The 17253-nt window shown below is 37.7% G+C and overlaps 1 protein-coding gene across 2 annotated transcripts in view; it reads right to left on the bottom strand.

Annotated features, from left to right (window-relative positions):
• Positions 1 to 17253, bottom strand: part of KIAA1328 (KIAA1328 ortholog) — a 171894-nt gene that overhangs the window by 142505 nt on the left and 12136 nt on the right. For both annotated transcript variants that reach the window (XM_039566615.1, XM_039566616.1), the window contains one exon: positions 10816 to 10931. In XM_039566615.1, the coding sequence (XP_039422549.1) occupies positions 10816 to 10931 (116 nt within the window). The remainder of the gene's footprint in view (positions 1 to 10815; positions 10932 to 17253) is intronic.

Below are 17253 nucleotides of genomic sequence, written 5' to 3'. Positions count from 1 at the left end.
AAATGGTTGAGTGTCCTATTGCAAGCTCAAAACTCTGATAGGAACCCTTCAAAAATCCTATGGTTCTTTCTGAGACAATATCATCAAAATTTTTATTGTTGTTTTAATATTGCTACTTCTCATGACTAAAAACACATCTCTACACACACCACCAGAATGAGGTCTTAGACTGCAAGCATTTCCCAGCAGGGGATTTTGTCTCCATACTTGTCTGCAAAGCAACTAGCAAATTGTTAATCATCTATAATTAAAGACACCACAAGCCCAGAACCCATCAGAGTACATCTCCAGTTTGCTCACAAAGCCCTTTATGCATAAAACAAACCTTTTCATTTCACTCCATGTACCTTTTTCTACTTGGGTGCCTCCTTCCAACCTCTTCTAAGACATGACCAAGAAAGGTATTCTTTAATGTGTATTTTTATGTATAAAACAATGAAAATGGCAAACCTGTGTAATATACCTCTCTCAGTCTTTTCCTTGACCTTAAAATTCTTGGTTTTATTTAAAATTTTCAGAGTGTGTCCATGAAGTGCCGTAACTGAGCAACATGCATACATTTAACCTTCATGTCACACAAAGGCCAGCAAGAAGTACTACAAACTTTTAAATAGGTGAGTAGGAGAGAAAACAGCAGAATTGCCCGACGCCACATCTGGTAAATCAGGGAAAAGCAGAGAACTGGGCTGGAGAGCCACTGGATTTCCAGGCTCATTCACATGGATCATGTCTGGCTCATAAGCAACACATTCTGTATCTCAGTAGTTACTTTTTCCTGTGATCTCAACTGCATACTGCAGGTTGCACTCACCTGCTCTACCTTTAGCACTCTACTTGCAATGGTAAGGAAGTCATCCTGAGATAAAGTTCATACAGAACCAGATGCAACATATTTATTTCATTTTCAAATGGAAGAAAAGCAGGGTGGTTTTGGTGGTGATGCTGATTATACTTATTTTTATTCCATCATATCCACATTCAAACCTACAATTACTGGCAATGTTGCTCAGGGTTTTGATGCTCTGCTTTCAGTGCTGATTTCAGTACAAGTATCAAAGTTCTTATGTATTTTTTTTAAGAAGTCAGCACTGTTCATACAACAACTACCATCCATACTTAGCTAGCAAGAGCTCATATACCTCTGCCTGTCTGCAAAATGAAAAAAATATTTTAAGAGTAAAACCAAAAACCTGACAATGTACAACTCAAAATGCACTTCTGCTGACAGAGTCTAGCAGGTGAAACTGCTCCCTCCCTAAACCTTTACAGTGATGCTCTGCTGCCAGGAAATCCATGCACCACTGTCTGACCAGGCAGCTTGCTCTGTGAGGCTCCATGCCTTACACAGGTGGCAAGCTCAAGGCTACAATTTTTATTTTAACATAATTGCCCTGAATTTTAGAAGACTCTTCCTCCTTCAGGCAGAGGACAGTCTTCCACCATTCACAATGAAGGTATCTATTACTACAACATTCGGAAGTGACTAACGGGGGTGAAAGCCAAGTTTCATTTCTTACAGATTCTTTAGAATGAAACAAATTATATCTAAAAAGTGCAGATATGCTTTTTTATTTCTTTTGCAGTTCAGGGGAGGGGGGAGGGAAAAGCACCACTGATTTGTATATTAAAGTGCAAGCATCTGTCCTACTGATGACATTCTAGGGAAGCACATTAGCATAAAATTTAACGATGTCAAATAAGTGGATGTGAAATAGGGACTGCGTAAAGACACTATTTCCAAGCCTGACAGAAACATCACTGTTTAGAAATGCAAATGATACCATTATGTTCAATAATTATATGAAAATATGAACAGTTCAGCATGTTTTCCAGCCCTGATGGCGGTTAATGGGATGTACGCTTATGTAAATAACTACTATTAAAGCTAATGCTGAAAAAAACTAATAAATTCATACTAAAGCAACTGATTTAGTACGCTTTTAAACCCCAGCAGTGCTCACTTATTAGAAAGGAGTGCATTCTTATGTTTAGAACTCATTACTGTTACAAGTCACTGCAACTCCATCAATTACCATGCATTAATGAAAATGGGACACATACAAAAAAAAATTATTGCCTCTCAGCAGTTTTCTTTAAAGACAAAATATAGGGGTATTACCATCACTGGGCCTTGAGGGGAACTTATCAGCAACATAATCCTTATTACTACAACTGTACTCCCTGTGCTATAAACCCTGGGGTATTTTTTGTCCCAAGAAGGGGATGACATTTTATGCAAATCTCTTGCCATAAGTGCAATGAAAGTGACCATACTGCCATCAGTAAAAGCTTACCATTTCCACAGTTAAAAATGCATTTAAATAAACACATACATACTAGGACCTGAACTGAAAACTGTGAATGTGAAATGAAAAATTACAACTCCTGAAACTAGACTAAAGAAGGTGTAATGCCAACAGAAGTAAGGATAAAAGGTATACGTAAAAAGCCTTCAATGAAATTCTTGTATCCGGATAAATTCCACCCAGTTTTACACTTACGCTTTCAATAACCTCCTAGAGAGCTATGGAATTAAGACTTTAAGGATGCTATTCATTCCTCTTTCGATGTTCTCTCCAATTCCTCAGCGTTACTCCAAATTCTCAGCCCTGGTTAAACATCACAACTGATAGGGGAAACAAAACCCAGAGTGCTGTTATAGTAATGAATTCCTAAAGAAATTAAAAGCTGAGATTTACTGAGTGTCTATAACTCTACAACTAACCCACTTTCATTTTCTTAGTCTATGGAAATGAGATATTAGTGTAACATCCACTAGATCCTAAGAAGTTTAGCAAGGCTAAAAATGCATTTATATTAGTTTGCATTGACTGGCAGTTTAAAATTAAGGATGGATTTGAGCAACCTTACAAGAGACTACGGACAAAGAACTGATGCCAAACAGAAAAGATTCATGTAAGACAGTTACCTGTCCAGTCTCAACTACTGTAAAACAAGATGGCACCTTGCTATGGGGAGATAGACTTGTAATTCTCGACTACAAAAGCACTGTCACTAAGGTCCATGAAATCCCACATCAGCAGAGAGGGGTTAAGGAACAGATGCAGTTTTCATCATGGTTGAAGAGAGACAAAGTTCTTACAGGCCAATGTCCACTGTAAAAGCCAATGTTAAATTAAAGTTATGCTTAAGTGCAATGCGCTTAAGTGCAACGCACTTCAGTGCAATGCACAGCACAAGGCAAAAATAAAGCCTATCCCAGCCTGAAAAATTTCCAATCTAAAAGCAGGCAGCAAAACAAGGCTTTCAGAGGGCCAGCAGCTCACAGAATACAACAGCAAACACATGATGACAGTCACTGTGACAAATGTTTGATGGGAGAGAGATGGAATAAAAAAAACCCACAAAACTATCTGATTGCTTTCACTAAATCTCTGTTGAAAGAGAGGTATGAAGTGTTTTGCTATCTAGACCATTAAAACTATTTCATGAGTGAAGGCCACTCTAAAAACAGTAAGACAAATTTGCTACTGATTAATAATAAAGCCATTCATTTTATTCTTCAAATCTAAAGTAATTACAAGCCAGAGCATGGCAAATGGATTTAGAAGAAGCCATTACGTCAGAAGAATCCTTTAAAGAAGAACAGTAATTTAAAAGACTGAACTGAATAATGAACTCTCCTGAACAACAATTATTATGAGATTGATTTATTGAAAGTGTATTTAATTATGCAAGAAATGTTTAAACTTTCCAAAATAGTGCAGGAAGACAGAGAAACCAATAGCAGAGTCAGCCCTACGTCCTCATTACAGTTGAGAAGCTGAAGCAGATGGAGAATTCATTTAGTTTAGAAGGACAAAGTACATCAATTTCTCTGAATCCACATTTCTAGTCAATTTGTTACAGTACCAGCTTCAACAATTAATGATCTCATTTTCCCATTTGTGCCTCCTTTTAAAAGATCTCAGTCTTTGTTTTCAAATGAGCCAAATATCATAAAGAAAAAATTTAACTCCAACATCACTTTGAAAGCTCACACGTCTAAAGCCAAATGTTTCAGCAATAACCACAGAACCGGGGTAAAATTCAGCCAGGTAAGTAGCCTGCTCAGTACAAGTATCTGGAAAAAGCAGGAAGATCTGTCTTTCACCTGAGACACTTAAACTGACCAGCCTGACTCCTACAGAGAATTTTTTTTACTTGAACTGCTTCACTTCTTTTTTCTTAAAATACCTGATACTGATATAGGAGATTGCCATGGCTGAACGTGCATTTCCAGTGACAGGTGTCTCCTGTTCAGTTTAGACATATCCAGTTCTGACATGCCCACCACACAGTTAATACAGATAATACCATAAATCTGTGCTTCAGATACTCAGAGCTAGGAGACACACTGTCTGGGAACCATATAGCTACCCATGGCTATCAACAATCTGGCAGAGCAGAACTCCAGATCTTACTGAGTTTCAAAATCATCAAGTCTCTAGTCAGGTAGAGATCATCCCAGTGTAAAAACGTTATGAAACATGGGAGATGAGAGAAGGCTACTGGCCCTCAACACTCACCTCAGGGAAATTCCAGAATTCTATACAAGAGCTGTTAGGTGGGAACATCTCTTCAGTCAGACACATACAGAACACCATTCCACCCTTAGTATAAAACACAGAGCAAATCTGCATCTCCCATTCCACAGCTGTATTTCCATGCCGACACTACAATCTCATGGACAATCCTGCATCACTGAACGCAGAGTTTGAGGGCAAAAAGCCTGTCCAGCTCATATTCTACAGAGGCAGTTGTTGACTGCTTAGACGCTGCCTGCTGATTCTGGGTATTTTCATAACATGGGCAGTGTGGTTAGATTGGGCTCTAAGGAACTAACTGGGATTAAGCACAGAAAGCTTCAAATGGATCTCCAACCATTGATCCATTTGAACACTCAACATTACAGTATGTTTCACCTTGCTTTAGTTTAAAAGTTCATGAAAAATTTAAAATATCTTATTTACCCAGTAGTCCTTGACTGATTCTTCTACATTTAAGTTTGTAAATACATACATTATTTAACCAATACTGCAGTTACAGAATAGCATATAAATATTCAGGGCCTTTTAATAAGTGCAGCTTCTTTTCCATAGACCACAATGGTTGCTTAGAAACATTTACTAGTAGGATACCTGAAATAACAGTAAGAGAAACACCTTCAAAGAGTGAAGTAGTTGGATAAAATGGAAGAAAGGAGCAAAATACTAATTTTTCATTCTCCTCACACACCTTCAAACAAATTATGATGCACAAGAAGATATATAGTATGCATTCACATATGAAAAATAGAAAGGGAAAAAACATAAAATGATAAGCTGAGGGAGCCAAGTTAAGAAATAAAAGAAAAATAATGACGGTCATTTCAGACCCTCAGTTCATAACTTGTCAGAAACTATACCATCAGGAACAGACTTAGCCAAAGTTAATCTCCAAAATTGTTACTGAGTTTTAAATAAATAGCCTGACTTTCAAAAGCACAAGCTTCCTGCAAATGGCAAATTTGCCTCTATACAGAAATTTTCTTCTTGGTTTTTTTGGGGGGGTTTTTTTGGGGGGTTTTTTTGTTTTGGTTTGTTTTGGTTTTTTTTTTGGAAGGGAGTGGCAGGGGGCACATCAAGGCAAGGACCCATTTTCATATATAGATGGCTTAACTCCAGTGTTAATGTCCACACCCCACCTCCCCCTGACACTGTGCTGTCATGTTGAGTGCAGACTGTCCCCTTGCCAACAGCAGCATCTGGGAGGCACACACACACGAATCTGCCACGCAGGACACTGGGACCACACATGCAACAAAACACGTGGCCACAGCCTTTCTGTGCAAGACCACCTTTGTTCCCTCACCTGTGACGACAACTTGGTGAGTCCAATTAAAAAAGGAAAGGAAGCAGAATAGCCGATATTTTCAGAAGATCAAATTTAACATCATAGGGAAAATAAGGCAGCAAGTAAATTCTTTACTCTGATACCTCCTTTTCTACCATTTTGTTCTTTGCATTAAGCAAGTCAGTAACTCTTTTTCTTCTGAAAAATACTACTAATTTTACATTAACACAGTAAGATAGGAAAAGGAGAAAATATGTAAGTGGCCCTAATTTATGTATGCAAGACTAATGTAATGAACAGTACTATGGCAAAACTAAAAGCATTTTATTAAAGTCTCTAGATAATGCTTATAAAGCTCATTATTCTTCCAGCAAATTAATATTCTATGTCTCACTAACACTATAAGCAAATGAACTGTTTTAGTTAAACTAATATTCATGTTAACTGCATGCAAAACCAACTAATTAAGTAGTTCTATAATATTAAGGACATATGTAAACAGAGTCTGTGATCAATTTTAAGACTAACCAAGTAAATCATACAGGATTTGTAGTGTGAATTTGGCTGGGTCTTCAGCAAGCCGGTCTACTGGAAGGCGTCCCTGTCCAGGGGTTGGACCTGGATGATATTTCAGGGTCAAACTATTTTGTAAGTCTATGTTCAGTCAGAAAATAATTCCAACAAAAAGCTTAAGCAACCCAGCTTAAGTTTATATCCTAAATATAAATTAAAACAGCAATTTAGTACAACTGATTAGTTTAAATCTACAAAAAGAAAAAAAAATTCGTAATAAATAGCCTCTCTTCTTCCCTTTATTTGCCTATTCTTTGACTACATAATAATAATTCAAGCAGAGCTTAGAATTCAATAACCGATTTTTAAATTCTTTTAAAAGAAGTTCCTGCTTCACCTATTAATAAATCTTCACAGAAATGTTAAGGCTGCTTTTTCATCTTCATTTATGCAGCACCATCAAATTTACATGAAAAAAAATCCCTAATGGTGATAACAAGAAAAGCTAAAGACCACAACATAATTTCTTTGAGCTATGAAATATCAGTAGCATTTGTTTCTTAATAATCCCATCACAACTTTTTTCCTAAGACACATATCTTGACAGTATTGGGGCATCTTACAAAGGATATTTTCCTGATTGTTAAATTAAATTATATTTGGGACCTAAATTAATAACAGATGCCTGAAAATATGTCAGGGAAAAAAAAAGTCACAAGGTTTTCTATTAGCAGCTCCTAGCTAAAGTGGAAAAAGAAGCAGCACAAGTAGTCTAAGTGCATAACATGGCACACACTGCTCATCCCTTACTGTAAAAATGCAAATGAAATAACACAAATAAGAACAAGGAAGTTGCGAGTCACACACTCCAAAGCCAATGCCAGAATTTAGACTGCCACTAGAAGCAGTTTAGTCACCATACAGCAGCAAACAGAACACAAATACCAAGAGTGGATGCTGTAGAAGACATCAAAGGAGGTTACACATGGCAATTCTTCTCACATGAGGTTATTCCCAAATTCTGTTACAAAAGTTCTGAGAGCGCTCAAATACCCTGAACAGACACATCCCTGCCTGCATCAGCTGCCTTAAAATTGTCTAACTGATCCTATGTCACCTTCCACCATCCTGGCTCTTACTAACCCTCACTGCTTATCCCAAACATTTCTGATACCATCAGTCACAGGCTTTTGTTGCTTTCACATCAATCATGTCCAGCCCAACCTCCTTTTCCAAATCCTTCCTTCCAGACAGGTTCTAGATCTCACTTTTCCAATACACACTCCATTTACATTTTTCCCTTTATTTTTTACATAAACTTCACTTTCAGAAAGTGATTTTTTTTCCCCACACTTTCTCATCTTCATAGTTGTAAGAGGGCATCAAAAGAGTGGGAGCAGCTGTTACTGAATTATCCAGTTCAGCCCAATTGGGCAAATTTCAGTAAAAACAGCAAGAGATGTCATCCCAGCATGCATACCTTAACACCACATCTCCTAAGAACAGCAGCAGTTCTTAGGAGATCTTTCCAGTTTATTATAAGCAAAAGAGTTTATTATAAGCAAAACAAAGTTTTGATACTCTTTTGGTTTTGGAACACTTTGTCTGAAACACTTTGGATGAAGTTTCTTTTGAAGTTAAGTCTGAAGTATAAATGTCATGAGACCAAGCCAAGCCAAAATATCTACTTTTGACCAAATTATAAGATGATAGGCTTAAATACCGCTTTAGGAAGAAGGTGTAGACCAGCTAAATATTTGAATCCCTAATTTTCCTTAATTCTGTTAGACTAATTATTTGGCAACCCTGACAACAGGCTGGACTATTTGTGGTTGACAGCATGCTCATCACTGTTGTTCTCCAGTAACAGCACGCCCTAGTACCAAGTACTCAATTTTCAAAGTTTCAACTGCTAAGGAAGGGTAGAATTGACTTCTAAATCTGCATGAAATTTTATATTATAAATATAGTTTATATATATATTTATTTGTATTTTTATTATATCTTATTATTATTATTTATATATAATATATATTATACATATATTATTTCTATTTTATATATATTTTACTTATATATATAATACCCAGACGGCACTGAGAAGTTCAAAAGCAAATGTGAGCTTGGGCTGCAGACAGAAACTGGTTTTTAAATACTGCTAAGTTACTCAAAGTTTTGTAGTGAGATCATTGCATACCACACATTTCTCTACCCCCAAAGCTTCTGTCATAATTCACCAGCAACGAATTTGAATAGAGGGGGTCCTCACAGCTTCTCAGGGGGAAAAAAAGCAACCACAACAAAGTAAGGATGGATTTTCCTCAAAGTTGGGATTTCAAGCACCAAACAATACTTCTCCTCCAAGAGTCTCAAGGAAAAAAAACAAAACAACAAAATACATGTTGCTGAAAAAAACCCAACACAATCCCCATGCTAACTGAACTAAACCCTTACCAATTTGAAATTGCACTTTGCTGGACAGCTGCAGTTGTATCAGAAGCACCAATTTATTACTGCAGTTTTAAATACTGCAGTAAAGAAAGTAATCTTTTAGAGAACAAATTAGCTATGCAGAGGGAAGAACAAAAGTAAAATTGATTTTAACAGACTTGAAGATTTTTTCTTATGGTACTATATCCCTGATATCTTATTTGCAAGTGGACACTACAGTCCAGAAGAACTTAAAGAATTTCAAGTTGCTGTATTACTTGAAACAGCCATAATCTGTATTCAGCATCAGCAAGTAATTTCTACTATTCCTTGTCTCTGCAACAAGCTTTAAAAAATTAAGTGATCAGAATTACACTGAAGATCTTGAATCATTCATGTATGATAGGCAAGTATTGCAGTAGTTAAAATTACATTGTTTTAAATTATAACCTTGTTTTATATATCTAGGTTTTACAGAGTTTTATGAAGTGTAAAATTGCATGCATTAACCTTCTGCCATGTCTACCAGACTTCTGGAAAAGTATTCATGCTTGTGCAATCTATTTCTGGTAAAGAAAAAAATAAAGGGAAAAAACTCCAAACAATAAAACAAGCACGCATGTCTACTTTCCAGTAGCCAAATAAGCTTTGTATGAATTAGTGAAAGCTTTGTGTGGATAAATTACAAAAAAATTGGGAACATGCATCCCACCCACATTCATGAGTTCACTGAATACACAAGCTCTAATATACAACAAAATACTGGCTCCAGTGAAATCAATGTCAAAGAGCTGTTGTCACACCTAATGGTTCTTGAAATACCTCAGATCTAATATTTTCCAGTAACTGTTCATGGCCAGCTAAATTTGTTGATAAATATATTATTTAGTACAAAGAGACAAAATTCTTCCTAAAAAATTAAGTCCCAGTGGGCTACCAGGGATGTTCTAGGTCATCAGGGGCAACGCCCTGCTGAGAGAGACCACACATCACTGAATGCCTTTCCTAAGCCAAGCAAGTTCCATCATAAGGAAAGCACTGTTTTTGTTAAGCCTCTCAGTGCTAAACTGTGAAATAGGATTGCCTGAATTTTCAAGAACCCTCCTCTAAATTCATGTTTAAGTTTCTGAATTATCAACACTGGCCCAGAGCTTGAACAGCCTCTTTCTGTCACTAACTTCATTTTTAACTTGAACATGGGATGGCTCAGGACTGAAAATAGTACTGCATACTGGGCTCCATCGTGCTTTTTAAAACAGCATTACTACCCTCCCTATTGGAAATGCAGCTCCCAATGAATCACACACTATTTGCTTTTGCTGCAGTTGTAGCCCTGTGTCTTCCCTATCCCACTGTAGCCAACCCTTAGCCCTCTGAGAAATTCAACAACAAAGCACCAATATCAGAGACTTGGAAGAGAAATGAGTAAGAGGATTTTGTAAAGCTGTGTCACACAACAGAAAGAAAAACTGCAATTCCTGCAATAGTGACCTCGCATGTGATATTCCAGGATTGGGACTACAGATATGCAGCTTAAAGAAATGCAAGTCACAGTCTGCAAGAAAAGAGAAACTGCTAACTGTTTCTACAAACAAACAAACCAACCCTACACCAAACAAAAAGTCTAAGCTCGCTAAACCTCCTAGTACATATATTTAGTTCATATGCATTTAGTGTAGATTCTCTTTCTCTGGACATGGAGAGAAATGGAATATCATGCAAGTCTTAGACCTAAATTACGGCCACCTAACAGAATTAATTAAAAAGAAATAAAAATCTATAATCATATTTTAATGTGTAAATTCCTTATTGTCATTTCTAGTTGACAAATATCTATTTCATAGCAAAACAACATCACAGGAACAGCTGGATGGCAGTTTTAAGCTCAAATGAACCAGTGTCACATGCTGACAAGTCATCTTTCTGATTGCTTTTGAATGGCAGCACATGCAGATTTATTCTATGCCATATAGAATTATAGAACAATTATTTCACTTTTTATTTCAGTGAGCCATTGCACATATTTTTAAAGGATATCTTCCCTTTCCTTGATGATAAGTTCATTCTGCTCCTCTAGCTGTCTGATCTTCTTCTCAAACGACTCCTGTTCAGCTTTCAGCCGTTCTTCTGTCACTTCTTTTTCTTCACTTACCCTGAAAAGAATTTGAGAAAAATAAAATATTTGCCCATAACCACAGTGCCTGACTTCCAACTCCTCCGCCACTTTGCAGGTAAATGGATAACATCCCTTCCACCCTTAAGCAGGTTAGTTCCTCATGATGTTTATTCTAATATATTACACAGGAAGATGCGCAGACTTTATGCAATACATCTCTTTTTTTTCCAAAAACACTGGTCTCAGTAGAGCACAGGCACATTAATGGGCAGCATGGAAGAACAAAGTAAGGACCTGAACCCCACAATCGGGTTTTTCCAGTCCGATTCCCTCCAGCCATAATGAAAATTCACTGGGATACTTACAAACTTACAACATGAAGACAGAAAACTCACATGGGAGAGCTTAGCTGACATGACAGGAAGAAAATCTGGAAAACTTTTCTGTTTCTTAATCTATGAACTAATCCTTTCACCATTACTGGTCAAGTACAAGTCCAGGAAAGAATCATTTTTCTTATTAGCTTTCTCCAAACAAAACAGTTTGTCCTTTTCTGAGGATTTTCAAATATAAAGCTGCAGGAGTAAATTTTCCTTTCTGTCTGGGGCATGGCACCCTGTATCTTGCTGCTCAGTGTAAATAATTGGATCAAGATTAAAAGATGACAATGTGAGAAAGGCTTACAATGATCATTTATTCTGCACCTTAAGAGCAGGCTGTAAAAACAATTATTCTGGTATCACGTAGGCAAGAAGATCATTATGCACAGATGATCCTGTAACTATGCTAGAAAACGTGGCATGGAAATCATGGTTCTATAAAAGCTCCACAAAAATATTAAGTAATGAGCTTAGACTAATAAATATTATTGCTCTGCACTTAGGCGATTTCTGCTGCTGAAGGCTCTTAAAGTTCAGTCTTTAATGATGATGAAACAGTTGCCACAACACAGGTGACAGGAGACCAAAGCAATACAACTTTTCGAAAACTCCAATTTTAACTTCCTTTAAGTGGAACAATCTTACAGGAAGAGGAAAGAGGAGGGAAAGAAGAAATATATATATATATATAAGTATTAGACTAAGCCTTCCACTCGTCCCATCAGACTCATATTCTCAACAGAATGTTTCATTCAAGGACTGAGCCATACATTTGATACCATGGTTTCCCTTAAGAGGGCACAGATTTGTTTTGATCTTCCAGTGGAAAAGTCATAAGTACCACAACTGGGTCACTCCCCTAGGATGAACTACAGACAAGCAGTATTCCCCAACTCCAAGATCAACCCACAGCCCTTCCCATATCTGCTCAAGCAGACTGCATGAAGTTGGAAAGAAAAATACTGAAACTCACACTTTTTCTCTACAAACCTAGAGGGAGACAAACAACAAATACCACATAATCAAATTCTTTAAATTAGGCCAGTTTGAAAGCTTGGATCAAACTATTAATCATAAAGTTTCTAAAATACAGGGAAAAAAAGACGCAGGTTTAGTGTAAAAGCATTCTAATAGTCAAATGTGCAGGGTCTCACTTACAACCTTGGGCCTGGCCTGGGAAAGTGTGATGAGTTCAACCTGTTCCTAGGCCCCTTCCCCTCCATTCACAGGCTGTCAAAAAGGTTGTGCACGCAGCATTAAAGAAACGTGGTAAAGAGAACCACTTGTATCAACTCTGGACCCACAACAACACCTCTGCGTTCCTTAGCTAAGCAGGCAACAAACTTTTGAGGAATATCCATTACACATCCTTGCAGTAACAGCCACAGTACATTTGCCACAGGCTGCAGACCGAGGCTTTCATATCTTACCATGGCCCATTTGTTTCCTCCGAGTCCAGTGCAACCACCTAAATGACTACAGCATGTATGACCTTCCTTCACATAATCAGTGAAGGATGCAAAAACAAAAAGAGTCAATTTGAAAACCACAGTGAAGACTGCAATGACCATATGGATCAAAGACAGTAAGGGAACAAGAGCAGGGCAGGGAACCGGAAAGGAAAGAGAGAACAAGTACCATCTCCAAGATGCTATGGAAGGAAGGAACCTTACTCAGGAACTTGAAGGAGTGATGCTGCATGAGAAAAAGGTTTGGGGTAACAAACACTGGGCTATGCTGGCACCCAATAGCACTAAAGTTGAACAACAGTATAAGAAAAAAAGAGTATGAAAGAACAGAGCACTAGAGAAATCAGACTAAACCTAGCAGGCTTTACTCATCTCTAGATTCTGTGATTTGTTGCTTGTATCAGTGTGCATCACATTCACGTGCTGTGCTTGTATTTAACACAGATCACAGCAAGTTGTCACACTCCCAGACACATGAATATATTGTGCCACATATCTTGTGCAGTAAATGACTGAGAACAGTAAGTGATCTTAGAAGAAATGTGGCAGTATGTGTTTATGTATCACAAAGCAGGAGACAGCCCATAAAGGGCAGGAGAAATACAAAAGACGGTTACTCACAGGAGGTGGCAAAAGGAAGTTAGAGAAAAGGAATACAAGAATGTCATCAGATTATGCTGGATTTATGTCACTTCCTATAAATAGCTCAGTGAGAGGTTTTTTATATACTTATTTCTTTGCCTTCTGGCAGTAAAGAACATATGATTTTTAGCAGAACTATGGAGGGCTTCACTGATGCTGCACAAAAACATTACAAGGCTCATATAATGCTCCTCAAAAGTATTTTCACCCTCTGTTCACCCACTTGGGTCAGAAAAGAGCAGTGAAAGAATGAAGGCACAACTACAAAGGGCACAACTGCTCCACTGAGCAACATGCTGGTGTCCAGCTCCACTGTTCTTGCTTCCAGGATCAAACAGAGGACTGACAGCTGAGAGCAAAGACAATGAATCAGTGGAACTGTTCCTTCCATTTAGTGTCTGCAACATTTTCTTGCATGCAATTCACATTCACCTACCTTGTGCCACAGGACATGCACCATCTTTGTTCAAGATTTGTTTTAAATCCAACAATTCAAAGCCTATATAATTCTAGATGCATTTAAATAAATATTTTATTTTACAGGCGCCTCTTTCGGAAAATAAAAACTCATCATGCAAATATATTGACAAAAAGCCCTCCTAGGACATCTGCCTTAGGGTTAAAATTAATTCCTATTTCACCAGTTCCAATTATTATTGTATGGTCCCAAGTCCACTGCTGATACTAGTATTTCTGCCTGATCTAAAGAAGGAATTGATAAAGGAGTTTGCTGATGACACTGACTCATTCCACTGAGTAAGCAGGACTCATGCTCTCCAGGTGGAATTTTTGAAGCACTGCACAAGTCAACAGCACTTCAACTTTTGTTTAATGAAAAACTGACATGTACAAAAAGAGCGATGATAATACTCAGATCAGCACTACACTAGGGACAGAACTCAGCCCTTTCTGACTGAAAGCAAAGTTGAGAAAGCAAATTAAAGACAATGTCTTCTATTTTTTAAAATCTTAAAAAATGAGCTTTTACCAAGAGAAATGTGAAATGCATTAAGGACATTGCGGCTCAGCTAGTTAAGACAGAAGACAAACTAAACTAGAGATATAGACACTGAAAACTTCACTGACCAGTCCTACACTCCTTGGGAACATTAATCTTTTCATAAATGCCAATCTGGTATTAATCTGCCAACTGGCCAGCAAAGATGAGAATAGTTTGGTGACCATTCCTGAAAACTACAAGTTTTCAATTCCAAGCAAAGAATGGCATCTGGAACATGCCAGCCCGGGGGGGGGGGGTGGGGGGGGGGGGAAGTAAATCAAGCAAGGGCCAAGATAAGACCATCATGCAAAGCCCAGAACATACAGATGTCATGGAACGAAACCAGGTATTCCAAATGAAGAAGCACTCCAAAGAGACAGAAACAGAATTTTTGTCCAAGGATCAGCATTCAAAAATTTGATAAATTTTACTCAAGTATCATGTGTCATTTGTACACATTAGAAAAAAATAACAAAAAAAAGCTATGGGCCCCAAACCTAATTGAAATTGCTACACAATGGATAAATTTTATGATATGCAACCAGAAAAATACAAAACTAGATTTCACAGCATGAATTTATAGCTACAAATGACTTTTTAAGCACAGAAGGTAAGTGTGATTGGTGATACAATAATCCTGGGCATGCTTTACCTATCAACACAAAGTAATTTCCAGACAAGCTTAGGGATATCTCATTTGCAGTCTCACTGCCTGACCAATTAAGAAAACTGCAGCACAAAATTGCTTCTAAAGTAACACACAAAAAAAGAGAAAAGATTTTGATGTTAAAGCCAGATAACAATTTGGTTAAATATGAAGTATCTTCAGGAGAGAAGGCAACCCAAGAGGCCAAACACACAAGATTTGTAATACAAACCACAGGCAAGTTTTCCTTCAAAGATCTTAAGAACTGTAAGAAAAAACAGATATACACATACACACTATAATAGCTTTACTGAAACTTCTGCAATGGTTTCCAGTTCTGTGACCAAATTAACATTCTGTTTTGATGCCCATTTTCGCAGTTTGTTAGAGAATTTCAATTTTAGTTTATCAATTTCAACTTCATATCAAAGACAGTAGAAAAGACTAGTATCCCAAACTGCTAGCACCCTACAAAGAGTTTAGGAATCCAAGGAGGGAAGCATTTTGTCAAAAAGGGATAAAGGACTGTCTGAAGGCTGTTGTAGTAGCTGTCAGCTACTAGAGTCAAGTCATTCTGGGCATGCCTGTGATCTTGACCAGAAAAACACTAATATAATAGCAAAAACCATCTTGTCTCTCATTTGGAAAGGGAAATCACTCCCTCCCATGGGCACATAAGGGCATTATGATACCTTTCTACCTAAATTGCTTTTGAAGATTTGTTTGCAAATACAACAGGAAGCCAGCTTTCTCCATGTTTATCTTATTTGAAGAAAGAAAGAATGCAAAATATATACCAATTTTCGCCACTGAAAACAAAAATTAAACTTTCATGAACCATTCTACATCACTTAGTCAATGCCTCTGCTCACTCAAAAGGCAAATTTCATATGTGAGCTGTACAGGCATCTGTGATCAGGGGAGAAGTATTTATGATGTACATTCCATACTGGGAACCCCGAAGTCACAGAACTATGGCTGTGTATCAGTTAGGAAAGAAGTGAATGCTTGCAAGCACACACACATTCACTCTCTCTGCTAAGGAGTTATGATCCTCTCCATTCAGTCAAATGCCAAGACAGAGAGAGCTCTCAAAATCTGCGTATCACTTGAAGTATCTCACTCTAGAAAACTTCATAATCATTCTAAGTGTGGTGTCTAGCAAGTCCTTAATGTTCAACAGTCAACTGGCTACGTCCCAGCGGGCCCTGCACTGCTCCTTCTCAGAAGAGGCTAATATGTCCTGACATTGGCAGTGACTACGAGCACAAGAACCTTTCTGTGTCTTCACCGTGTCACTGCTCATTTCATTACATAAGCTGATGACTGCTTCAGGAGCAGCCTGCAGGAATAAAAGCTCAGAGAAAGTCTTCTTTGCCTCTTTTGAAAGGACTTTGCTCATAGGGAGAGATAAAATTTGCTCTAACTGTGCCACTTTCACCACCAAGCCAGGAGGACCTTACTGAAAACATGAAGGTGCCACACTGGTTGTCTTTGAAAATAATGACTGATCACACTCAAGAATCCCCCATTTACTCACAAAGCACTTTGGTATTCATGGACATGACTCATTCTTCTCAGAAATTCCTCTACAAAAGCAATTTAAAAAGACTCTGCTGACACAAATTAAAAAGCTCAAATTTGCAACATTCGAGTGTTTTAAACTTTGGCTCCAGTCTCCCATTCTCATTTCACCTTAAAAGGATACATTCAAAGAAAGGCAAGATAATGGTTAGATTTACAGGTGGCAGCACAGATCAAAAACTACGATTATTTAGCCTAGAAAGAAGGATTAGAAAGGATACGGCTGAGTCCTTTCTTTTGATCCCATCTCAAAATCCAGTTCCATAAAATTCTGAACAGCTAAGGTAATGTCAGCCATTGGAATCCCCAGCAGCAGATCTTTACAGCCCAGAAACTATTTTTTTTTTCAGAGAAAATGATATTAATGTAGCCAGCATCAGAATTTACTCGTACCAAGAGAAAGTCTGACACTTCAGCAAATTAACAAATGCACTGGCACACACATCCTCAATGTTCAAAAGTGCAGTGGGAATGAGAGTTGAAAGAAGAGAAGTAAAAAATAGGAAGAGGAAGAAAAGTACAAGAGAGCTCACTCCTTCAGCAGTCACAGAAGTAGGGGAAAGACCACTACTCTGAACTGCTCAAGCAAGACCTGGCTAAAATTCAAGCCCCAGGAGTCAATCATATTTTGCAACAGC

The sequence above is a fragment of the Corvus cornix genome, chromosome Z (assembly GCF_000738735.6).
Source record: "Corvus cornix cornix isolate S_Up_H32 chromosome Z, ASM73873v5, whole genome shotgun sequence".
NCBI lineage: Eukaryota > Metazoa > Chordata > Aves > Passeriformes > Corvidae > Corvus > Corvus cornix.
The sequence above is the reverse complement of the archived record's forward strand: the minus strand, read 5'-3'. Positions and strand labels throughout refer to the sequence as shown.